At 38.2% G+C, this 25071-nt stretch overlaps 4 protein-coding genes across 5 annotated transcripts; 2 read left to right on the top strand and 2 right to left on the bottom strand.

Moving 5' to 3' along the window:
* The first annotated feature begins 112 nt into the window (after positions 1–112).
* LOC111579611 (zinc-binding protein A33-like) lies at positions 113–2956 on the top strand. Its single transcript, XM_023286957.3, has one exon. The coding sequence runs from the start codon at positions 291–293 to the stop codon at positions 1698–1700; it is 1410 nt and encodes a 469-aa protein (XP_023142725.1). The 5' UTR covers positions 113–290; the 3' UTR covers positions 1701–2956.
* Positions 2957–3572: 616 nt separating this feature from the next.
* On the top strand, positions 3573–9508 carry bckdha (branched chain keto acid dehydrogenase E1 subunit alpha). Its single transcript, XM_023286943.3, has 8 exons — positions 3573–3862; positions 6148–6324; positions 6431–6517; positions 6606–6714; positions 7779–7940; positions 8021–8227; positions 8307–8448; positions 8570–9508. The coding sequence occupies exons 1-8, from the start codon at positions 3749–3751 to the stop codon at positions 8919–8921; spliced, it is 1350 nt and encodes a 449-aa protein (XP_023142711.2). The 5' UTR covers positions 3573–3748; the 3' UTR covers positions 8922–9508.
* b3gnt2l (UDP-GlcNAc:betaGal beta-1,3-N-acetylglucosaminyltransferase 2, like) lies at positions 7061–14828 on the bottom strand. Of its 2 annotated transcripts, none has more exons than XM_055012124.1 (2): positions 14659–14828; positions 7061–11242 (listed from the first exon to the last, which is right to left on the bottom strand). In XM_055012124.1, exon 2 carries the CDS (start codon positions 11112–11114, stop codon positions 9861–9863), a length of 1254 nt encoding a protein of 417 aa, XP_054868099.1. In that variant the 5' UTR covers positions 11115–11242; positions 14659–14828; the 3' UTR covers positions 7061–9860. The 2 variants fall into 2 exon arrangements, with proteins under 2 accessions (XP_054868099.1, XP_035811611.2); XM_035955718.2 differs by having other exon boundaries at positions 14663–14828.
* Positions 14829–14897: 69 nt separating this feature from the next.
* Positions 14898–23476, bottom strand: napab (N-ethylmaleimide-sensitive factor attachment protein, alpha b). The gene is made up of 11 exons (XM_023286941.3): positions 23245–23476; positions 21433–21512; positions 21208–21324; positions 20413–20459; positions 20205–20282; positions 19906–19961; positions 19672–19756; positions 19482–19586; positions 19334–19402; positions 18130–18180; positions 14898–16112 (listed from the first exon to the last, which is right to left on the bottom strand). Exons 1-11 carry the CDS (start codon positions 23340–23342, stop codon positions 16011–16013), a joined length of 888 nt encoding a protein of 295 aa, XP_023142709.1. The 5' UTR covers positions 23343–23476; the 3' UTR covers positions 14898–16010.
* Positions 23477–25071: the final 1595 nt, after the last annotated feature.

Below are 25071 nucleotides of genomic sequence, written 5' to 3'. Positions count from 1 at the left end.
GGCTGGTGTAGGTTGATAAAAGGTGACAAGCAAAGTCCAAAGATAAGTGAGATTATTATCAGCATCAGATCCTTGTTATAGTAATAATAAGTAACCAGTGAAAGGGGTGGATGATGACGCAGAAAGCAGGTTATGAATATCCCTGACAAACCTGACTATGCTAAAGCTAGGATGCCATTAAAGGGTGTGATTCCTGTAACTAAACAACACTTTCTTGGAGGAATGTATGAGGCAAGCTGAAGGGAAAATATATTTGGTGAGTCTTTCATTTAAGAACAATTTGAAAACAAATGGCTGAGAGAGCTATTCTACAAAACTTTGTGAGCTGCCACGTCTGCTCAGAGACTTTCAGAGATCCTGTGTCTCTGAGCTGCAACCACAGCTTCTGTTCAAGCTGTCTGAAAACATTCTGGGAACAATCTAAAAACAAAAACTGTCCAATCTGTAAAAGAAAATCCTCAAAAACAGATCTGGCTGTGAACTTTGCACTGAAGGAACTGGCTGACTCCTTTGCTGGGAGACAGAAAGCCGGATCATCTGAGATTAAAGTGGAGGTGGTGTGTAGCAAACACCAGGAAGAGACTAAATTGTTCTGTGAGGACGAGCAGAGACTTGTGTGTCCTGTCTGTGAGTTTTCTCTCCACCAGAGTCACAAAGTGGTTCCTATAGAAGAGGCAGTCAGTCACCTGAAGGACCAGCTGAAATCTGACCTAAAGTCTCTGCAGGACAAGAGGGACAAATGCAAACAAGTGGAGGAAACATACAACAAAGTGATTCAACACTCCAAGAAGCAGCTGTTGTCCACAGAGAGGCAGATCAGAGCGGAGTTGAACAAGCTTTACCAGTTCCTGAAAGAGGAAGAGGAGTCCAGACTGGCAGCTCTGAGGGAGGAAGAGGAGCAGAAGGGGAAGACTATCGACAGAGAGGTGAAGAGGATTCAGGAGCAGATCTCCTCTCTGTCAGACAGCATCTCTGCTGTTGAAGAAGAGCTGCAGAAACACAAGGTGCCGTCCCTCATTGGTTATAAAGACACTCAGACCAGAGCCAGAGCCCAGAGCTCACTGTCAGATCCACAGCTGCTCTCAGGAACACTGATAGATGTGGCCAAACATCTGGGCAACCTGTCCTTCAGAGTCTGGGAGAAGATGAAGGAGAAGGTCCACTTCAGTCCTGTCATTCTGGATCCAAACACCGCACACCCCCGACTTTGTCTGTCTGATGATCTGACCAGTGTGAGAGGCAGAGACACAAAGCAAGAGCTTCCTGACAATCCAGAGAGATTCATTAAATATAACATTGTTCTAGGCTCTGAGGGCTTCAGCTCAGGGAAACACAGCTGGGACGTGGAGGTGGGAGATCATTCTGGCTGGCTTCTGGGTGTAACTAAGGAATCAGTTGAAAGGAAAGGAGATTGTCCTGCTTTACCAAAAAATGGAATCCTGCGCTTAGGTTATTTTGAGGGAGAATACACTGATTGCCTTCGTCAGACTGTTGCAGTGAAGAAGCGTTTTCAGCGGATCAGAGTCCAGCTGGACTATAACAGAGGAGAGGTTTCCTTCTACGACCCTGAAGACATGACTCACATCTACACTCACAGAGAAACTTTCACTGAGAAACTCTTCCCATACTTTGAAGTCACAGACTTTAGTGATGCCAAACCTATTGACATCAAAGTCTGTCAAACCGAGATTTCATTGTGATGTTCAGGAAGTTAATTCAATGTCCCAACTCTCACCTTCAAAATAAAGATCTGTACAAATTTAAAACTATCATCACACTTTAACAGTGGAACGTGTTCTTGATAGCCACATTTTAAATTATCTTTAAATCAGATTTAATGCCAGTTAATTAATTTTCATCTCTGTGTCTGTGTTCTGAAGTACGTTTTCAGTTTCATTAAAGTTCATATATAATGTTTGACAAGGATAAAATCTACATTCTGTATACATTTTAGTCAATGTCTGTTCAGATTAGATTAGAAAAGGCAAAAACAGATAATCAGAACAGAAATAAAATGTCTATTAAAACTGGTTTAACTGTGATAAACCTTTAGACAGGTACAAATTGAGGCTGATTATTTATATTGTGGATTATTATGGTCCTGATTAGCAGCATCTTTATTCATCCGCTGTACCAAATACTTTGTTTCTGGTTGTGTGAAATACTTTCAGTTTGTAAGATTGTTTTAACCTACTGGTATGTTATTTTAGTCTTTAGGATTTTTTATTTACATTGTATACTTCATTTTCAGCATTTTAGAGGTACAGTGAATCAAACACTCTTATATCTAATTATTATTAATTGTTGTTATTTTGTTCCAGTACCGAATTAATTGATTTGTTGTTGAGGGTCACAGAAACTGTTATAACTGTTTCTAATTCTGTCTGGCATAAATAATGTGAATTGGTTTTCATGTTTTTATGTTGTATTTGCTGCAATGATATTAATACATAAACAGTTTTATAACATGGAAATTGTTAGGATCTAGTGAAAACTTATTACAAATGGAAACTGAACTGAAGACAAAGGTGTACTGTTCGCGGAGTTAATGGAGACCAAGCAAAATACCATGTAGACATGGTTGATTATTTTGAGTCTTATATAAATTCTGGTGGCAAATGAAATCTATTCTTGAATTGTTGCCATTTAACAACCAGCTAATTACATAAGAAAAATCACCAGAAACCGCCAGTAAGACACAAACAACTGAAAGGTGATGTTTGTGCTTTGTAGAAATTGACATTAATATATCAGCATCATAAAACCTCTGAGGGAAAAAAACTCAGTCAGATGGTGTTGGATAATTTAGAGCCAGATTTTTACTTTAACTAATCTTGATTAAGACTTTAAAACATTTTTCTAATGATTTTTTCTCATTTCATTTCCTATTTTGTACGTTGTGTATTGCACATGTTCTGTATATACTTAAAGAAAAAAGAAAAAATCTCTGATTTGGGATGTGGCTACAAAGAGAGTCTTCTTCCTGAAAGGGGTGGGAATAGCAGCAACTCAGCTGCATTTAAAGCTACAGACACTGAAACAGCCTTTTTAGAACAGGGTTTAAACCAGATATTATGGTGAAATGTTCCATCTTTGCAGCATTTTGAACACAAAAAAGCAGACATATGCATGGTAAATTTGAGACTTTCATTAATTTGGTGAAAAGAGCATAATATGGGACCATTAAAGTTGAAGCTGTTGTTCTTCGCAGACTGCATAAACAGTATGTATTTTCAGAAGGCAGCTGCAGTATATACTTCGAGCAAAATGAAAAAATATGTGATTTGGGATGTAGCTACAGAGATTGTCTTCTTCCTGAAGGGGACGGGAACAAGAGAAACTCGGCTACATTTAAAGCTACAGACACTGAAATATCATTTTTAGAACAGAGTTAAAACCAGATATTATGGTGAAATACTCCATCTTTCCAGTAATCTGAGCTGAAAAAAAAATCAGACGTGCTTTGTAAATTTTGGTGAAAAGGGGCACAATCTGGGATTTTTCAAGTTGAAGTTGTTGCGTTTTAATTTGAAGCTCTGACTGGATGTTGTCATCGTGGCTGACTTGACTCTGCTGTTCCTGGCTATTCTTTCGGCCTGCACAGTGTGGCAGTGGATGGGAACAGGAGAAATCTACCTGTTGTTTTTAACTCGTCCCGTCTCGCAGCTGGGACACGGTTTACTGCACACGGTACCGGATCCGGTTTACTTGCACTGACGGTTCAATCTGACGACTGCAGAGAGTCCTCATGGCGGCTGTGAGCAGTATGAGAAAAATGTATGGACTCTGTTTCCATGCTGTTCGCCAGACGGCAGGAAGAAAAGCGTCGAGGCTGCTTCAACACAGAGCCTTCAGAGTCACTGTAAGTCAAAACACTGTTGTTAAAAACAGAAATAACAAGAGAGGTCGCTTTAGCCAGTCGATGCTACGGAGGTTAAGTGGTCCGATTGTGCCCTGGAAAACAGCAAAACACATGTAGGAATGATATTAAAACTTGCTATGTTAGGTTACCACTGAAAAGAAGGATAAATGTGTGATTTAACCTTCAAAAATGCTCTGTTTTGATTAAGATTCAAGAGTGTTGGGAGTCCATGAAAGATTCACAAGAACGCGTTGACATCTTGAGTTATCGCGATAGCCTGTTAGCCGGCTAGCTTAGCTAACAACCTTGCAGAAACTGACGTAGTGTTAATTTTAAATCGATTCTCCAACGCAGCTGTGGCAACTCAAACTAATTGTGACATATATTACCAATAATGTGTGTTTACAGTTTAATTAGCAGCTTGTCTGGCTGCGGAAAACCTTGTGTTTGTTGTTTTGACTCTGAAGCCGGGGCAGCTAGCCGGCTGGCTAAAGGTATCGCTAGCTTCCTTCCTATTGGTCAACCAGAGGGGCGTTAAGCGGAAACCTGCGGAGTTGAACTTTTAGGGAAATATTATCAAATTTTACTCAAACTAATGTGACGTGGGGGGAAATGAAACGTCGGAACAATTATTGCCTGTTCCAACTAAAGCAAAACAGTATTTTTCTTGTAAAACTTGTGTACAGTCTGCCAGGTGTGTGTGTGACTAAAATGCATCTTACTACTGTGCAGGTAAAAAAGGCAAATAGTCTAAATAAAAAATGTGTTTAACTTCAGTCTACACACTCGCATTTTCTGTTAATGGTCATGACAGCAGCGTAACACGGTGACAAATGATGCTATTTTATCAATATGACAAGTAGGAAAGCCTTTCAATGTTATAATCAAACCTGTGCACCATTTATAAACTGTAAAAATCAAATTTTCCAACGTGCAAACTGAAATCTCTCTGTTGTTGAGGGTGTTGAAGTGGATGCGGATTAAACTAGAAAATGGCAAAAGTGACAGATAAACAGTTAGTCACTTATTCAAGTTGCAATTTGAAACAGTGCAATTAGCAAATTGCCTAGGCTATTTATATGTGCATTAGCCAGGTTGTAAGCGCTACATTTTTTATTTGAAGAAAATGTGTCCCAACAAACCGTTATAAATGAAGCATTACGAGGTGCAAAGATGCCAAAAAAATTAATTCTTCAAGTGTAATGGAAGAGTTGCTTGGTACAGATCTCAGCCAAAAAAAAAAAAAAAAAAAAAAATTACATCATTTTTATATTTGTTTTAGTGGGGAAAAAATGCAAATTTACTATTTTCACTACAATTGTGACTCCTATTGCGATCAAAACACTCATACTATGATTTATTTTTTATTACAGGTTGTTCAGCCCTTGTTTGAGATAATGAAATCAGAAAATCAAAGGGCTGCAATTTAGGGCATATTATTAATTTGTGACACTGCGTATAACTGTCATGCTAGTGGTTTTACACCTTCATGTTGTTGTCCTTGTGTGACAGTCGCACTTTTGATAGTGTCTCATTTACTAATGTTTTATCACATATTATAAATCTATTACACAGTGAATATTAACATGAAGCATGACTTTACAGCATCGTATTGCTAGAGCAAAGTGCTTTCACAAAGGGAATCCAAAAAAACTTTATATTTTGTGAATTGGTGCTATAAAAAATAAAATTTTATTGGAATTGATGAAACTGAAATATCTGTTTTAAAAAATGAACAATTACATGTTGTTCTGGCCTCCAGAAATGGCCTCCTAAAAATAACAAATACATTGATATATTGAAATTTTGATGATCTGCTTGTTCTTAAAGATGATTGTATTTTCTAAAGGCATGCTGACAATCACCCAACCACACCTTAAACTATTTCCTGTTAGTAAAGAACAATGCATTCAGTTTGTTTATTCCAACAGCCAAAATGACATATTATTATCCTAAAGATGTGGAGCTGTGTATTCTTGAAAATTACCATATATTCCATCATCAAGTTTAAAGCTAAATTATGTTAGTCTTCTGTGATTTATCCCAATCTGAACTGTTGCGGCAGGTTTTTAAAACAATACATGTAAAACCCCTCTTTGTAATACGATCTCACGTAAAAAGTTTCTCATTCAGTCTCAGCCGAGCAGCTTTAGAGTTTTTTGTTTTGATGTCATTATTAAGAGAAAGACGAATCCTCCTTTGTGGTGTCTATTGTAGAGAGAGCCTTCCTTTGCCAAAGCCGCAGTTACATTATTAATAAATAATGCTTGCATTCAATCTTTCAGGCCGTGCACCAGCAGCAGCCCTTTGACTCATCTCTGGAAAAGCCCCAGTTTCCTGGAGCCTCAGCAGAGTTTGTGGACCATCTGGAGTTCATTCAGCCCAATGTCATCTCTGGGATCCCGATTTACAGAGTGATGGACAGGCAGGGCAAGATCGTAAACCCTTCTGAAGACCCTCAGGTACAGTCAGTCTGCCTGAGCTCCTGGTTAATAAAAGAATTTATCTCCCAACACACTTTAGGGGGTCAAAGTTAATTTATTTGTTGTGTGTTTCGTCCCTGTTCAGCTCTCCAAAGAGACAGTTTTGAACTTTTATCAGAACATGACTCTGCTGAACACAATGGATCGCATTCTTTATGAGTCTCAGAGACAGGTATGTTTTTCCTCCTACATTTCCTGGTTGAACTGCTTAAGAGTGGCATAAAGGAGCAATAATCTGTTTTTTTTTGTTTGTTTTGCAGGGTCGGATCTCCTTCTATATGACTAATTATGGTGAGGAGGGGACTCATCTTGGAAGTGCTGCTGCTCTCGACCCTCATGACCTGGTTTTTGGTCAATACAGAGAAGCTGGTAAGGATCCAACTGCATGGAATTTTGTGTTTTTCTCTGATTTAGACTCTCTAAAATATAGAAATATATATAAACATTTAGATAATGACCAATGCACTTTACTGAATTGTACTTTTTTAGTAGTTACTATCAAACAGCGCCTTTAAAGACACATTATAAGAAGATCAGTGACATGTCGAGCACTAAAGCTGTGCATCAAGCTTGTTAGGCAGTTTTATCTCCACAGGTATGATGGTGCTTGCTTTGATGCACAATAATTACACAATTGATTATGTTTGAGGCAAACAGTGCCTCATTCAGTCAGTGAATCACATCACTTGTTTGCATTCGGAAAACAATCATTAAGTCAGTTTATTTGTAGATCAGTTTATTGAAACAGCAGCAAATGTTCATTAAAACAAAAATATAGGATAGAAATAGATGAGTCGAACACAGCACTCCAAAAACATGTAAGTGCTCTACATAGAATAATGACACATGTAAACATTAATTAAAATTTCAATCATATATTGTCTGTATTTGTTTTGTTTCTGAAAGATGATTTGCACCTCATTTTCACATAATTTTTGCTTTATGTCCATACATTTGTACAATATATAGACTTTGCCCCCTGGTTTATAATGCAAGGAAATGTTTTTTTTTTTATTTTTATTACAAATGAATGGAAACTTCTCCACCGCCATACAAGAGATCAATCAGAAGTTATCAGTTTTTACCATCCAGTTTTATGGAATTTGAATGGAGTTCTGGTTCATTCATATACGAGCACAAAGCTTATGTGGAAATAACGTGTAAAACAGGCCAAGCAGGGCTATCAAATAACAGCAGTCACCCCTCGTACACTTTTCTGCCACTGTACACCCTCCTAAACATTCTCCATAAGCGGACCTAACTGCCACCTCACCCTCTGTACTCCCTTTCACTGCTTTTTCACCATCTGTGTCTTTTGGATCCCTCTTCATATACCCACTGCGATGCTCATTGAGTCTAGTAACCGTCAGTTGACTCGTTTCTTTCCTTGTCTTTGGAGTAACAGTTTTAATAATTCCTGCGTTTCCCTGCAGGAGTGCTGATGTACCGTGGTTTCCCCCTGGATCTGTTCATGGCTCAGTGTTACGCCAACGCCGACGACCTCGGGAAGGGCCGCCAGATGCCCGTCCACTACGGCTCCAGAGATCTCAACTTTGTCACCATCTCGTCTCCTCTGGCCACGCAGCTTCCCCAAGGTGAGCAGCACACCTGTCCATCAGTCCATCAACATATACATACACCTGTAACTACGTATTCATGCCTCTGTTTGTTTCAGCTGCTGGAGCTGCATATGCGATGAAGAGAGAAAACTTGAACCGTGCTGTGATCTGTTATTTCGGAGAGGGGGCGGCCAGCGAAGGGGACGCGCACGCTGGACTCAACTTCTCCGCCACCCTGGAGTGCCCACTGATATTCTTCTGTCGCAACAACGGCTACGCCATCTCCACCCCCACCAGTGAGCAGTACAGGGGAGACGGCATCGGTAAGCCTGAGTTTGCTTTTCCATTACATGTGATTTAAAATCCACAGCTGCTCTACCTTTTGTTTGTTTGCTTTAATAGCCGCTCGTGGTCCCGGTTACGGCATGCTGTCCATACGTGTGGATGGAAACGATGTGTTTGCTGTGTACAATGCTACAAAGGAGGCGAGACGCAGGGCTGTAGCTGAGAACCAGCCTTTCCTCATTGAGGCCATGACCTACAGGTTGGTGGATGAGTGACAAGTGAAGCAGCTCACCATCCTAGCTAATCACTGAAGTTTTGTTGGTTATAGTGTGGCAGGATGTGAGTAAAATGATGTCTTACTAATTCTTTCCCTCCTCCAGAATCGGCCACCACAGCACCAGCGATGACAGCTCGGCTTACCGCTCGGTGGACGAGGTGAACTACTGGGACAAGCAGGACCACCCCATCTCCAGGCTGAGACACTACATGACAGCCCGCGGCTGGTGGAGCGAGGACGACGAGAGGAGCTGGAGGAAACAATCCCGCAAGACGGTGATGGAGGCATTCGAGAGGGCCGAGAAGCGCCTGAAGCCCAACCCCGAGCTGCTGTTCACCGACGTGTACCAGGAGATGACGCCCAACCTGGACAAGCAGAGGGAATCCCTGTGGAGACACGTGCAGCAGTACAAAGAGCACTACCCACTCGACCTGTATGACAAATATCAGCACTGACCGGGCGGAACCAGCTGTGATGTGGTGAACAAATAAAGGAGTGGGTGACAATGAGACTGGGAAATACACTGTTGCACACCTTGTACCGTATTGACAAAATGTAGTTTTGATATTTCTGACTGCACAGCAGAAGAAATATTATGCTTTCAGAAATTCTTCATGCCTCTGGGTTTGGTGCCTTAAGTTAATAGACTTACTGTCAGTGAAGCGCCTCAATAAAATCTAAAGTCGCTCCTTTGTCTCTTATTATTTCCAGCAACTCCAGTGTTTCTAGTTTGAATGCATTGTACGTACAAAATAACCAGGCAATTCGAGCAATAAATGGTGGAAGTTTTCTCCAGGCTGTGTTTGTTCTCCTCTTCTGTGATTATGGCATTTATCAGGTTTCCTGGTGTATCATTGAGGTGACTGATTTAACTTGTGTTGGGACACTTTCCTATTTTACTATTTTTGTAGTGTACAAACCCAAATTTTAGATGGGTTGGTATGCTGTTCTGCTGTTACACTCAGAACTCTTAACTCCCACAACTGTATACTTGTCTATATTAGAGTTGGTGTTTTGTGAAAAATAAACTGTGGAACTTTCATCGGCTTTGTTAATTTTCATTTTAAATTCAACGATAGAATGGAAAGTAAAACAAAGTATATATCTAAGTGGTATTATAATTGATTTTGAAGTGATATTGTGACTTTTAAATTGTCACTTTTTAATCAAGGTTCTACGTTTTTTGCTATTAGGATACCCAGTCCTGGTAAAACTGGTGGCATTACTACAATTTTCCATATTTCACTCCATAAAATATACAGTAGATGGTCAAAAACCCTCCATTATGGCTCCTCCTTTTACACAATAGTGAAAGAGACATTAATGGAAGTAGATCAGGCTTTGATATGCTACTGAACTAAGCATTTAATGTCTTTTTTTGTTGCTCCTTTTGTTCAACAAGTCAACAAGGGGCTGTGGATGCCCTTCCACAGCTTCTTCATCTGCCGTGGAGAGCGCCGGTGAATCAGAAGGTGATCTTTGTGCACACAAAGGTTCTCCCGATCCTGCTCCTTGACGTCAAAGGTCTGAAATCCTGCGTGGGCCTCGGGAGAAACTCCTAAAGCCTTAAAGCACATCGCAATGTAGACGTCGTCGATGGGGAAGAAAGGGACGATGCGTAAGACTGAATGCAGCGGTTGCAGCAACTCTCCGGAGATAAGAAAGCCGCCTCCGCCAGCGTAAGCAGGGTACGGGCCGTCGTAGAAGCTCAAGGGAATGAAGTATTTGCTTTTAGGGTCTCTGAGGGGGGTCGCTGAGCTTATGACATGTCCGACATACAACCGAGAAGCTTTCGAAGCCTCCAGAGACTGCAGGTACCTGAGCAAAGCAGGCGTGTTGACGAATACGTCATCATCCCCGCTGAAGATGAACGAAGCGTGAGCGCAGCTTTTGCGAGCCCACTGGAGGAGCACGTTCATTTTGAGCGTCAGGTTCAAGAGAGATTCTCGGAAGTCCCACTGCAGCAGGTCTCCGTAGTGTTTGGCTTCAAACGCCAGCAGAGGGGTGAGGTCAGGGTCTTCCAGAGGGGAGCTACCCAAGACGAACACTAAGCGAACCCTCAGCCCGCCCGGATACATCCCTCCTCGGCCCCACGTCTCCCGCACCGCCTGCCTCTGCTCAAAGTTCCCAGGAGTCGACTTGACGGCCAAAAGGAGGAAGGTCTTGTTGTTGCAGTTGGGTTGGTCGATGAGGACCGGAGGAGACCTGCACTTCATTCCCTGCAAAAAAGTCTGAAACAGCACCGGGTAGGTGGTGAAGTCGTGCATGTTGGTTTGCAGAAGCTCTTGATTCGTCTCCCTGCAGTGAGACCAACTGGAGTCACGTCTGGCCAGGTTTTCGCCCTTTTCCACGTTCCTCAGGGCCAAATACAGCAGGCGGTTCCAGTACGCTCCGTTCAGAGGGATGGTCTGTCTGAGGTTGTTGGAAATGGAGGCGTTCAGTTGGGACTGACGTGTGGTGGAGGCCTCCTGGGTGGGGGGTTGGATTTTCACATCGCTGTCGTGGACCTTGAGACTGTGCTGCCTCGGGAGGTCCTCCAGTCCAGCCCGGTGACCGTAGGTGGACTCCAGGTGCAGCGACGAGTACAAGAAGATCAGAATTAAAGAGACAAGAAGAATCATAACACTGAAGGTTTGAATGCGTCTCATTGGCTCGAGGTAAGTAAACCAAGCTGTGCGGCGTGTCGCTCTAAAAGTGGATCAACTTTCAGGGGAGATGGTCAATGTGTCGCCTCCGGTTACACAGACTCTGGCAGCAGGTGACACACTGGATGTAGCTGCCAAGAGAATAAAAAACAGACGTGACAGGAGACCAGGACGGAAATCAGCCTCAACATTTGAATATTGTGAATCATACAGCAAGATGGTTCTGTTTAATTGTCAAATACACTGAAAGATATAATGGCAAATGCTTTTTCTAAACTGCTTTCTGACCAAAACACTCTGATTCCAAATTTAATTCATTTTAAGTCATAGTTGGCTTCATATTCTGCTCCTTTCACATTAATGTCACAGTTTTTAATTGAATAATCTTTAATTAACACCCACATGACAGAACTATACAAGCAGCTTTGACAGATTCTGTTGCTACATGTGTGGATGTATTCTGTCCATCACATAAATCTTTTATGTGATATTGAAACTTAACTATTTAAACCTCCTGAAATAATAGACCTATTATGGGAGTAGTGTGAAGTTACTTGTACTTTTCCACTTTCTGCTTCCGTATACTTCTATTCCACAACAATTCAGAGGCAATTATTATATTTTTTACGCCATAATACCTGACAGATTTTTTCTAACAAAATATAATAAATGAATAAATTATGATGTAATATAATAGACTAAGATACACCTTAACTGATCTGTGAAGGGAAATTCACAGCAGATTATACTATATAAAGAAGATAAATTGCTTTTACCAGCTTCAATATTAAAGTGATGAATGCATTAATCCACCAATAATTAAATTTCAATGAAATATGATTCTGAAATCTGACATTCTTCACTGGTAGTAATTTTAAGTAGTACGTTTTGATGCTAATACTTCCATAAATATAAATGCTTATGTATGACTTTTACTATTAACATTATTTCTACACTGTGGCAGTTAGTACTTTCATTTAAGTACAAGATCTGAGTATTTCTCCCATCTCTGGTGGAATTACTCTGAAAAATATGACTTACCAAACTTTACTGCACAACTTAATAAACAACAATAAATTAACATAATCCTTAGATGTCAATCTTAAAGTTACAAAAATCCTTAAAGATAAATATGCAGCATAAAAATATTATGTATGAACATTATTTTTTGACTTTCACTGAGTACATTTTTAAACCAACATCAGTCTTGATCATAATTACAAGACATTTACTCTGGATTTTAACCTTTTAAAGGCCTGCTTGTTTTTTAAAGAAGAAAACATTAAATATTAATTATTTTCCGCATAATAAATTATAATACAATTTAATGTGTTAACATATAGTCCATGCAAAATGTTTAGTATTGTGAAATATGACATTCTGCATTATGAGTGCTCTTATTTTTGGTACTTTGATGCCAATAGTTTTGTATTTTCATTTAAGCATACATTAAAACTTGTACTTGTAACAGAATATTTAATCACTGTGGCACTTTTATTTAACTACAAAATCTGACTATTTCTTCCTCTTCTGCCAAATATCTGTAATAATGCTATAAATCAATATTATCGTCCACTTTCACTCAGTATATTTTTCAACCAGCATCCTTCCTGATCATAATTGCCAAATATTCTTTGAATTTCACAATTTTAACCCTTTAAAAGCCTGTTTACATGGTTCCATTTCATTTTTTATAAATGAAAAAAACATTTAAAAATGAATTCTTTTTCCGTATAATAAATTGTAAGGAGACACATTTTTGATGGCAAAAATCAAGATTATGTCAATGATTAGAAACAACATTACTTTTTATGCATCTCATGTGTTAACATATGGTCCATGTATAAAATGTCTACTAATGCCAAATATGCCATTCTGATTAGTGACTACCTTTATTTGTGGTACTTTAAGAATTTTTTGATGCCAATACTTTTGTACTTTTACTTGAGCATACATTTAGATGCATAATTTTTACTTGGAACTGAGTATTTAATCACTGTGGTACTTTTGTTTTAGTACAAAAGCTGAGTCTTGCTTCCTCTTCTTGTGGAAATATTCTGAAATATGACTCACTACACTGTAATACGCATCTTAGTAAACAACAGCAAATAAACATCTCCTTAGTGTCAATTTTCTTGTAAAATAACACAGACATCCTTTAAAACAAATAAAAAATATGATATAACCTACATCATTTCCTCTTTGACAGAGTAAATATTTAAGCTATGAGCAGTCCTGATCATAAGTACCAAATATTCAATCATTTTGAGGATTTTTACACCTTTTAATACCAGTTTGCTTGTTTTGTTTTTTGTTTTTTTGTTTTTTTGTCTGGGATATATCAATGTCTAACTGGCATCTTCCATTCACTGCTTTGTTTGTTTTGCTGTTACACGGTATAAGATTAAAGTATCTCCATGTAAAATGTCTAATAATGCTAAATCTACCATTGTGCATTTCAAGTACTTTTATTTTTGGCAGTTAAAGTATTTTTTGATGCTGGTACGTTTGTACTTTTCCTTAAGCATACATTTAAATACGTTCCTTTTACTTGTAACAGGGTATTTAATCACTGTTTTTTTAGCACTCTTATTTTAGGACAAAATCTGACTATTTCTTCCTCTTCTGGTGGAAATATTCTGAAATAAGACTCACCACTGCACATCTCAGTAAACAACAGCAAATCATTTTCCACTTTGACAGAGTAAATGTTCAAGCTAAGATCAGTCCCTACGACAAATTGGATCATTTTACACCTTTAAATACCAGTTGGCTTGTTTGTTTTAAAAGAAAACCTATATAAATACATAAATAAATAAATAAATAATAATAATAATAATAATAATAATAATAATAATAATAAAAATATTTTTTTTATTTATATATATATATATATATATATATATATAAATAAAAAAAATAACTATAATAAAAGAATATAATCTAGTATATAAAATTTTTATTTAAATAATAAAAATTTAAATGCACTCCTTTTATTTAATCACTCATTTTAGGACGAAATCTATTTATTCCTCTTCTAGTAGAATTAACCTACACTTTCTTGAGTTAGTACACTATATTGCAGAGTTTAATAAGCAAAATAAGTTTAAATGAATTAAACTTGATTAAAAATATCTTGTTTATCATGCAATGTTACATCCTGCTGCGGTAAATTTTTTAAAAAATCGCTTTCAGTGCAGATGTTGGTGTTTAATTGCAGATCTGTTCGTTTAGTTTAAAAGGGAAAAACAGGCTAGCCGCGGGTGATGCAGTTTTCTGAAGGCAGCCTGCAGCTCTCCAGTGTTTAATTAAAGACAAACTGAGAACAAATAAGAAAACACAAACGCCCTGAGGAGCTCCGCTGATTAAACAGCGCTTTCAATGAAGAACACACCTGAGCTAAATGCTCAGAATAGAAACAGAAGAAAATCACTATTTTAAAAGACGTTTTTTCGGATTCATTGCAAAATTACCAACACACTTGAGCGGCACCTTTAGCAAAGTCACAAAGGAGGTAATTTATCATGAAATACTTAAATATACTTACTTACTAAAGCAATGAGCGCTCCGGAGCAGCTCGTATCTGAAGCGAGAGAAAATAATATGCTCGACTCTCCGGGTCCAAGCAGCAGATGTACAGGAGCAGAACACCGCATCATTTAGCTTTCCGACCCCATGTTTTCATTAGAGAGGTGCAGAGGGAGCGCTGCGGGTACGTGCAGGTGCAGATCTGTACCTGAGATCAGGTGATCGGTTCACACAGCAGAGCGGAGGCCACGCCCAGGATGTTGTTCTCAGACAGGTTTATTCAAATGTTTGACAGGAAACATCACAAATTATTTAAAGCAGTTGTCTGCTGACAGAATCACCAGGAGGGGGGACATGAGCACAGTGTTCAGATCAGTAAAGCTCTTTTTTTTCCTTCTTCTTCCATGTATTGCATCTCTTGCAGGCCTTAAAAAATAGATTTTTTTTTTAATCAGCCTGGTTACTCATGACAGTAATGACAAAAAATCAGACAATAACAACAAAAAACACACTCCTATACAGTGGAAAAACGGCTTTTCTAGGTTTCTCATCCATACCAAACCATGCAAATGTTCACAAAGGTGACGGGAATCTTCCACCTTTGTTTCTGGAATAAAAGCACTTTAAATGGAAGTGACAAAAGCAATGATTATATTAATTACCGACGCTTATAAAAGCATTATATTAGTTGAAATCTTCATCAAATCTAGCTGTTGACGTCCTGAGAACTTCGCAGTGTAAGGCAGAGGGAGCATTAGCTGTGGAATAACCTCAGAAACTCTTGGCCTCTCTGCTCGGAGAGATGAAGCTGTTTAATTAGAGGTGCCCTGATACGACCAACAGGATACTGGAGCACTTCAAATAACCAAAAAACCCATGTGAGCGCTTTAATCAATCTTGGCATTTTGGTTAGTTTAGTTTATTCTGAAGCACATTTTGGAAAATATATTTTGTGTTAGTAAGCTGGCATCCTCTCTTCCATTTCATAACAATGAAAATAAAATAAAATATTATTATGTAAGTGTGCTGGTATGAGCAGTTTGGTATTTGAGCCCAATTATGAATACAATAACTAATACTGGGCCAATACCTGAATCATAACAGTACACAACTAACATACGGTGTGCAGAGCGCACTCAGGAAAATAGTGTTCATACCTATAAAGGTCAAAATGTTTTAGAGAACTGTGTCGAGCAGATTAAAAGGCGAGAAAAATACTGCAGATGGCAGGAAAGAAATGCAGTATCTGTGAATATAAGGGCTAATGGTTGGAAAAATTAAGAACGCCGCTAGAATGGAAGTGAGAGGCTCGAGGCAAAAAGAAGGATGCAAGTCGGTTTCCAAGGGGTTGATGACAAACTGGGAGGCGAGTCAGCGAAGGTCGTTCTCGTCGTCTTGTATGGTTTTCTTGATGCGGAGAAGCATGGTGGTGAGCCACTGGTCCAACCGAGAAATGGTGTCGAATTCCTTCACCTGAAAATACAACAAAAAATTACCTCTAAAGTTGGGAAAACAATCTAAAAATGCAAAGTAAAGGTTGTAATTTTTGCTAAAAAAACAATCGTAAACATATACAAACCTGCTTGACAAGTTGAAATTAGTGTTTCAGATACACAGAAATCCAAGGTGACACAGTCTCATTTGTACAGAAAGAACAACTACAGTTCCTGACCAATGTCTTGTCGCATAAGAACATTAGGGCTGCAGCTATCGATTATTTTAGTAGTCAATATTCTGTCGATTATTCTGCCAATTAATCCAGCAATCAGATTCTGTGCTTGCCATGTGCATTACAGCATCAAAAGCGTAAGTGAGCACGCTGTGCAACAGAAATAACCATCCTGGTAGAACACATCTGCAGTGTATAGTATTCACCTAAAACTCAAAGCCATGGGAACCCCACATGTATTTAGTTGGTAATGCAGAAATCGAATAAATATGTTTTAATGTTTGGTTCGTTTTAGCTGCTGGTACTGCAGCTGATAGAACACAAATAAGAAAACTGATTATTTACTAGTATTTATTACAGAGAATATTCAATCAGTAACATTAGTTTCACTTGGATTTGGCCGCAAATTAAAGTGATTTCTTTCATTATGAGACAGTGTCAGACCTGCATGCACGTCAATACAATATCATGTTTGAATACATGAAGATTAATAGTTTTATTGTGCAGCTGTCAATTAAAAATAATCAGCTGCATTGATAAGTAAAGCAAAAACATTAACGCACATTACAGGGTTTCCTATCCACATTCCTGTCTTACATAATTTCCAGTTGCAGCTTTTTATCATCATAAATTTTATGTTCCTCATTAAAACAACCTGTTGACTGAAGAAGCTGCAAACGATTGGTTTATTTTGTGTGGAAAACGAGTCAAAAGATGCGTTACATGCTCTTGTTTGTGTGACGAGTTTGAAGGAGAAAGTCTGAATGAACAAAGACAGATGATAACCACCTTCATACCTGTTAACTCTGACTGAGGCTTTAGTTTTTATCTAGCCAAAAGAAAGTCTGACTATGTTGAACTGTCTTCATAGTTCAGTCCTCTAATCTGTTAAACACTAGAAAAGCTGCGTCGGTTAAAACAGAAGCGTCCTGTCAAATTTAAAATTGGATGCCGTCTGGTTCAGAGAATTTTACCACAAGGAATTTTAGTAATCTAATTACTCGAATAACTAGAGGAATCATATTAGCCCTAAAGGACATAGTAACTTAAAATGGCACATAACTTTATTTCTAATCAGTCGTTACATTTTAATGTCAAGGGTTTTCACATTAATAACTGGGTACAAAACTAAACCATCAAAAAGTGTCCTGATGTTCACAGCTTGGTAAAGTCCATAACGTCTGTTTTTGCGTGGACAAAAGCCTTGTCCTGTCTTTAAATGTTTCAACCGAGATACCAACCTAAGATGAAGGAGGAGGCTTGGAAGACGAAACCGAAGAATCTTGACGAACTCTGGGAGACTGCAAGACTGCTTTCTTTGCCAGATGACTTCATCAATAAGTTACTTGACTTATACTCGAGACGTATGGATGCAGTCCTCCAAGCTCAGAGGAGTCATTCACGATATTAATTCTTTTTTGCAAGGCACCCTGATTTTATGTTCTGATGTTACTATAGCATGTTTGAGTATTCAAAATAAAGTATATGTATAATTTCTACATTATTTTTGAATGCAACAAGACTTTTGTCCAAGCAAAATCTGACCTTTCGATCCTAATTAAATGATAAAACTCAATGAATGGTACAAAACTTTATTTTGGTATAGTAAGCAGAATCTAGAGGGCTTCTAGGGGGATCTGATACCAATTGATCAACTACAAGTCAAGCTGTTATTTGTTGTTCCTACAACTTGGAAAAGAGGCAAGACTTTTGTCAGGAGCTGTATAAATACTCCAGTTACACCAATTAATATTTAACTTGGATTTCTCTTTAACTGAGCTATGTGCTTTAACTATGCAGAAAGAATATCAGTCCACTCACCGAATCAGTATAAGCATCCACGTTCTGTTCTTCATAGGCGTCTAGGAGTTTCTAGTCAGGTAAAAACAAAACATTTTTTATAATAAAGCTGTACATGCATAAACAAAGACAAAAAAAATAACTTTGTTGACACAGCTGATATGCAAATAACAGGTCTACAGTGCTGCATTACAAGAATTTTTAAACATTAGCCTGCCTTTACTTATGGAATTTTGCTGACAAAACATCTTAAAGAGCCCATATTATGCTTTATGGGGTTTTCCCCTTTCCTTCAGTGTGTTATGTAGCTGCATTTTTGTGCAAGGTCTGCAAACTTGCAAAGCCCAAAGTTCACACCAGAGTGAGTTATTCTCTCCTGTAGAAAATACTGCTCCTCACCTGACTGAAACATCTAATTTAACATCCAGACTTTTCTTCAGTTACTTAACTCCATCTCTATGTAACATATTTACATTACGCCTACTAGTTTCGCCAGCAGTTTGCTGTCATTTCCTTGCTAGAGCTACATCCCTGTACTCACAGATCTGGGGTGACAGTATGTAAACAATGTTGCCTCACTTCCTTCAAACCAGCTGATCAAGAGAGCAGATGGCTTTTCAGGAAGGTGACATTTAAGATAAAGACGCTACAAGTGTGGAGTGTTTTACACAGAGAGTGAGAAAAGTTACTCCAGCAGTGTGCAGTATGAGAAAAAGAATGTGTTTTTGAATATTAAAGCATGTAAACATATTCTAGTAGTCCTCAAATTTAAAATGAAAAACTTGTAAATGTGCATTTTGTTGCAATCTCATCTTTTGTATATACTTTTTCTATTTTTTTGTACTGTGTATAATCTTAAACTGCCCTTGTGCCCCTGTCTTTTGAGCTGCTGTAACGGTGAACTTTCCCCACTGGGATCAATAAAGTTCATCTTATCTTTATATGGGATCTTTAACTCTTCTAAGCTGACTAGTTCTTATAATAACTCTCAGTATTATGAGGGGCACAAATCAAACCAATCTAATTGTATTCAATTAGTAACAGATGAACTTGTCATCAAGAGTTCTAACTGGAGATAAAAAGCTGCAGTAGCGCTACAGTTTAAAGGTTAAGTTACCCAGTTTCTTGACTTGAATTGCTCTCTAACCTTCCTCTCTCCATGTCTGGAGGATTACTGAATGTTATTTTTTAAGGATTTTAGAGCCAAAATAACACCAAAGCCTACCTTCAACAGCTTGCACTCTCTAGAGTCTGAAAAGGCCGGGAACATTTCTTCATACTTCTGCACAGCAAGCTGGGTGACAACAGGATGAATGTTAAAACTGTGACTTGTGTTATGCTTGCTGTACATAAACATGAGTGTCACAGCTTACTTTTGCGTTCAGCATGTCTACACAGAAATGACAGAGCGCTGCCTTAAAGAAGTGATCCTTGGCACTGTATTTCAGGAGCGTACTGTCCATCGCATGGGTCCCAACCTGAAATCACAAAGCGCAGGTAATGTTTGTTTGGGTGCTACACAGCCTGGAGCCACCGATAACACACTGCTCAGCATCAACTCACCTGTTCGTAGATCTCGATAGCTTTCTGGTACTGCTCCAGCTGAGCTGCGTAGGTTGCTACTTTCAGAAGGCACTTGTTTGCTGAACTGAAAAGGAAAATCAGTCGTACACATATTAAGCCAAATCACAAGCAGGTACCACAACAGCACAATTCTAAAACAAAGATGTAAAATTAAAACAAGCCGCATCAATTAGGAAGAAATGAAAAGAAATATTGCTAATTTGAAATACTCACCTTGTGGATTCTTCCCCTTTGTAATAATCTGCTGCCTGTTCATAATGAGCAATGGCCTGGAAAATAAATTAAACAAAATTACATATGAATTGTAAACAGTGTCTTATCTCTGCAGCCTTAAACTCAGTGTTTATATTACATTTTTACTATTATTATTCAATGTCATATGGTTTTGTGTTTTTAATATTTTCATTCTGTGTATCAAGAAGAGCAATATTCCTAAGTCTGTTGTATGCAGAGCTTATAATGACAATGAAAATAAATAATTCCCTTGAATTAAAAGTTTTTTTTCATCTCACCTTGTCAATGTCCACCAGTTCTGTCTCATATATTTCAGCAATGGTGATATGGTGTTTGGCTGCGATGGTGAATCGCCCCTAAAAACATAATGATAAAAAGAAGGGGAAGCTCCATGTCAGATAAACAAATCAGATGCAAACCATAAAAAGCTCTTTAAAACTCAATACTATAGACAAACTATGAGGAGTTCCCAGGTCAGACACTCACCATGTCGGTGTAAATCTCAATAGCTCGGTTTAGGCAGTTTATGGCCTCTGTTGAGAAAAATATTGTTATTAAAACACATTTTTAAAACATTTCACTGCATTTTTGTGAACTCTTGTTATGATATCAAGGAAACAAGATTAAAATTTGACTCCAATAAAGCTATAAGCAGAAAAGTGTGAGAGTCAGTTCAGCAATGTTCCTGTGCATAAACAATAGTGATTATTTATTTATCTTTCCCAAGTGCATTTGTTTATATTCCTAATTCCTCACTGTCCCGTGAAAAGAGCAATGGAAAATGCTGCTAAAGTTCCTTGCCTGGAACCTCTTAACGGCATCAGATAACAAAGGACTTGTGTACAGTATGGTGCACAACTTTAAGGTATTTTAGAGGTTTAGATTCTTATCCATCGTGCAGTACATCAGATTGGACCCCGATTCATTGTTCAGCGTGGCAATGAGCCCAAACATGCAGCCAGAGTCAGAAAGAAGTATTTGCAACAAAACGAACAAAGAGTTCTGCAACAGATAGCATGCTTACTACACAGCCGTGATCTGAAATTCAGTTCAGAAAAGAGAGAAACAACTGAGAGTGCCTCAATCTACAGAAGAACTGAGGGAAGTTCTCCAGGATGCTTGGAAGGTAAATTCCTGACATTATTTCAAAACTCTTTTTTCTTTATTTTCAGTTCCTGAAAAATGCATACAATACTGTACATCCCCTTAAGTTGCTTGTAAAACAGAAATTTTAAGTGAGCTCCAGCGGTTGGATACTCTGAGGACTTGACCAGTGATTACCTTGTGGATCGGCTTTTTTGAAGGCATTTCCTGCATCTATGAAGTTAGTTGCTGCATCGTGTTTGCTCTGCATCTGCAGGTGAAGGTGAGCGGCCTGGGAGAACGCATTTCCTGCAGCTGAAAAAGAGAATGTTGGATGTTAGAGGACTTAAAGTCTTTAGAAACACAAACAAGTAAAGAGACAGTAGTTAAACTTGTGCAGTTAATCTGTAGTTATTATCTTACCACACCAGTTTTTGGCCATTTTGTACATGTTGGCTGCCCTTACATACAGGTCACAGGCCTCTTCCATCTTGGAGGAACCCCTGTGTGACAGCACATGTGTTTGGTTAAACTAGAATTGACAGATATTAAGTCAGTAATTAGATTGTCCTGTTTCCTTTTGTTAGTAAAAAAAATGTTCAGACAGTCATACAATTTAAAACAGAACACTGAGCTGGACAATAATTCATTAACCTATTTTCAGGCGAATACTATTATAATGAAAATAACACACCAAGCAACTGTATTACAAAAATGTCAACAATTCTGCAAATTCCAATAAGCTAAAAAAGTTACATTTTGATAACTTCTTTCAAGTTGTTGTGAATAGGTTTTGCAGTAAACACAATATATGAAATCAGAATTTGAAATAACACAATTACCAAATGCCAAAGGCTGCAATTTAAGATATACATTATGCAGCACATCTGACCCAGGATTTAGTTCTTATTATTACTTTAATTAACTTGATTACAAAATGTACATGACTTGGATGTTGCTCTTGAGCCATGGATGACTTGCAACACTGTCTTGCAACATTTTACTTTTATCGTTTATCATTCTTGAGTACGGTAATATTCTGTGTGTGTGTTGACAGTTTTGCACCAAAACATATTCCTTGTATGTAACACCTACGTAAAATAACATAAAACTGATGCTGATTCAATGTCAGAGACTGTTTACAGAAATGCCCTACTATTTCCTATTGTGAATGTATATTTTATTATGATTATTATATATTTGACACAAAGCTTCCTGCATGATCTTTTAAAATAGAAGAAAAACACATTTGAAGCAATAAATATCAAAGAGGTGTCATCCTTGCATTAGAGTAAGGAGCAGCTAATATTTTGATGGCGTCTTTTGTGGTAATGATCCAGACGTTTTAAATATATGGCAAAAAAAATAATAAAGTAAAGCTTATATCATGAATTGCAATATTTATTAGAAAAATCCCAATTAGGCATTTTACCAAAATCCTTCAGGCCTAACATTACACCAATAATTGCAATTAACATTGCAATAATGATTTAAACTCCATTACCCAGACCCAGCTACAGTTTTGAGCTTCAGCACAAACCACTACAGCATTTCACAGTCATCTGGCAGTTGCTTAAACACACAACCTGCAGCCTCAGGGCACACATATGAGTGCCGGTGTAAACAAACACTAAGCTGAATAATTTAAACTGGCGTTTAATTGTTATACTCGTACCCAGCTCCACTGGCTGGTGGAAGCTAATCTGAGACGCTGTCTTGCTAAGTGTGTTGAAAACTCACTAAATCCCCTCTATTCTGCCACTGTAAACAAATGGGAGTGACGTGATTTACGCTCAATGACTTTGCGAAGCTTTCTCAATAGATGGCGCTAAAATAGCACAAGCCAGAGGCAGCACATTAAGTGGCTTGGAATGTTGCACAATTCGCAACCTAACCTGACCTGACATGCTATTCGTCTTCAAATAGACATTATAACATCTGACACCGAGTAATTAATCACAGTTTGCTGGTGCTTATAGTCATATTTCACGCTTGTTTATAGGTGTGTGCTCTGAAGGAGGATAATGCTATGTGTAGCTTAACAGCACACACATAAAATTGAGCACAACAAGCTAATGTTGGATAAAAAGCAGGTCAGTGTGCAGCGAAGTTAGACTATGTTTATGTCCAGCTGATATCAGATGCGCTAACTGCTCTGCTAACCACCTTCCGCATAGTTGGCCCTTTTTTTTTAGCTTGACAGGCTAAACTGTAAGTTGACGTTAGCATACTCACCCAAACAGCGCTCCGAAAAAGGACTGGGACGACTTCATCTTCTTCTCGGCCTCGGCCATTAGAGCCGTCGCCTCCTTCTCTTTCCCGCTGTTGTCCATTTTAGTGTCGCTTGTCTTTATTCCGATGCAGAGCGAGTAAAATGCGAAAGTCAACAAAAAAAAGACTGCTAACCAGTGCTAGCTAACAGCGGCAGTAGCAGCTCGCGGTGTCACATCAGCAGCCGCAAAGTAACCAGCTCCTCCGTCACGTGACACGGGAGCAGGAACACCGTTGCTGCGTTCAGGAGCACCTCGTAAAAAAGAACATCCCCCAAACATTACCTTCCTCCGCAAATTATGTCGGAGTGTTTTTGTTTTGTTGTTTACTTTTAAAACACATTTAAAGTGTTTAAGAGATCATCAGAGTCGAAAAAGAATTGTTTTAATATACTGGCAAGCAACAAATACATGATTATAACAACCGTTACAGTATGCATGACAACACGTGAAGGCATCTTATTACAAACTGATGAGCTATATATAAAGAAAATGAAACCATGATCAAAGACTAAACATCCAGCTTATCACTGAACACCTTTGCACTTGACAGACTGCAAAAAAAAAAAAAATAAAATAAATAAAAATATCATTATGTCTGCACTGCCTGTAGACACCACAGTCCTATGATCACACTTGGACTTGTGTTATGGTACTTATCCAGATTGTTTTCTCCTGTCTAGATCCTTGCTTGTGGTATATCTACTCTCAGATGTATATCCATTTGGATAAAAGCATCTGATAAATGAAACTGTAGAACTGTAGATCACATCCATTGATGATAACGAACAATAAGAATATTCTTTTCATCTGATAAATATCAGGCTATAATGTGTACTGAATATTATTTTAGCTGTTCCATTACGCTTATAGATCCTTATTTACCTAAGAAAACCATAAATAAATCATGTAAAGACAGCTATGCAAAAGAGAGCAAGCAATCTTTTTTCTATTCCCAGGATGGTTGCTAACTCTGCTGCCGTAAATTAATCTTTCTGAGTTTTGGAAATTGTGTCTGAGGCTTGCATAATCCTTCAGTCCACAGTGATACTGTGCAGTCAGACAATGTTGTGACAGTTACATGTTTAAAAAGGTCAAACAAAAATTTGACTGAAATTTAGTCAGCATCTTTCATGTTAGTGAGTTTCCTTTAGCATGTTTTGAGTTCACATGTCTTCATGGAACATACACTGCATCAATGTGAATATGAAAACTTTTCATGTGGGTGTTTGAGAAATTAGAGGGACAAGCATTTATTCACGTTCACCACATGCATTTCTCTTGCAGCCTGTGCTAGGATTCATTACTTTTAGATGTCTGGGTTAGTCTTTACACCCATGACCTTATTCTTAAATGCAAGGCCTTAAATAGTGCAGCTCAGAATAACTGCAATGATTGCAGAGCTCTTGTTTGATCATGTAAGTAATGTATATTTTCTCACATTGTGTAATAGTTTTGTTCAATTTGTTAGACCAACTTGATGTGGAATACATTTATTTTGTTCTCCCTTTCCAAACTGTTTCAAATAACTGTTTTCAGCATTATTTGTTATTTAACATTTGCAACATTTAGGACCAAAAACTGGCTTTTGACATTAGAAAACATCATGATCCCATTTTCAACCATTTTAATGCAGACTTTGTCAAATATTCTGCTATTTTCCACATCCGAAAGAGAGCAGAAATTGCAAAGTTAAAAGTCCCATTGTGTCTAAACAGGACACTTTCTCTAAATACTCAAATCAAATCAAAATAAATGTATTTATATAGCAGTGAACATTGAATATTTGTCT

Source organism: Amphiprion ocellaris, chromosome 7 (genome assembly GCF_022539595.1).
Source record: "Amphiprion ocellaris isolate individual 3 ecotype Okinawa chromosome 7, ASM2253959v1, whole genome shotgun sequence".
Taxonomy (NCBI): Eukaryota; Metazoa; Chordata; class Actinopteri; family Pomacentridae; genus Amphiprion; species Amphiprion ocellaris.
This window is presented reverse-complemented; position numbering and strand designations above follow the sequence as displayed.

Bases quoted from the DNA above. Each gene is read 5' to 3' on its own strand.
- napab (XM_023286941.3), bottom strand. From the start codon at position 23,342: ATGGACAACAGCGGGAAAGAGAAGGAGGCGACGGCTCTAATGGCCGAG. The intron at 19,403-19,481 runs GTAAGCTGTGAC...GTTGTCACCCAG, and splicing joins TAGACATGCTGAACGCAAAA to CTTGCTGTGCAGAAGTATGA. The intron at 16,113-18,129 runs GTGAGTGGACTG...TTGTATTTTCAG, and splicing joins TGGATGCTTATACTGATTCG to GTGAAGGAATTCGACACCAT.
- bckdha (XM_023286943.3), top strand. From the start codon at position 3,749: ATGGCGGCTGTGAGCAGTATGAGAAAAATGTATGGACTCTGTTTCCAT. The intron at 6,518-6,605 runs GTATGTTTTTCC...TTTGTTTTGCAG, and splicing joins TTTATGAGTCTCAGAGACAG to GGTCGGATCTCCTTCTATAT. The intron at 7,941-8,020 runs GTGAGCAGCACA...TGTTTGTTTCAG, and splicing joins GGCCACGCAGCTTCCCCAAG to CTGCTGGAGCTGCATATGCG.
- b3gnt2l (XM_055012124.1), bottom strand. From the start codon at position 11,114: ATGAGACGCATTCAAACCTTCAGTGTTATGATTCTTCTTGTCTCTTTA.
- LOC111579611 (XM_023286957.3), top strand. From the start codon at position 291: ATGGCTGAGAGAGCTATTCTACAAAACTTTGTGAGCTGCCACGTCTGC.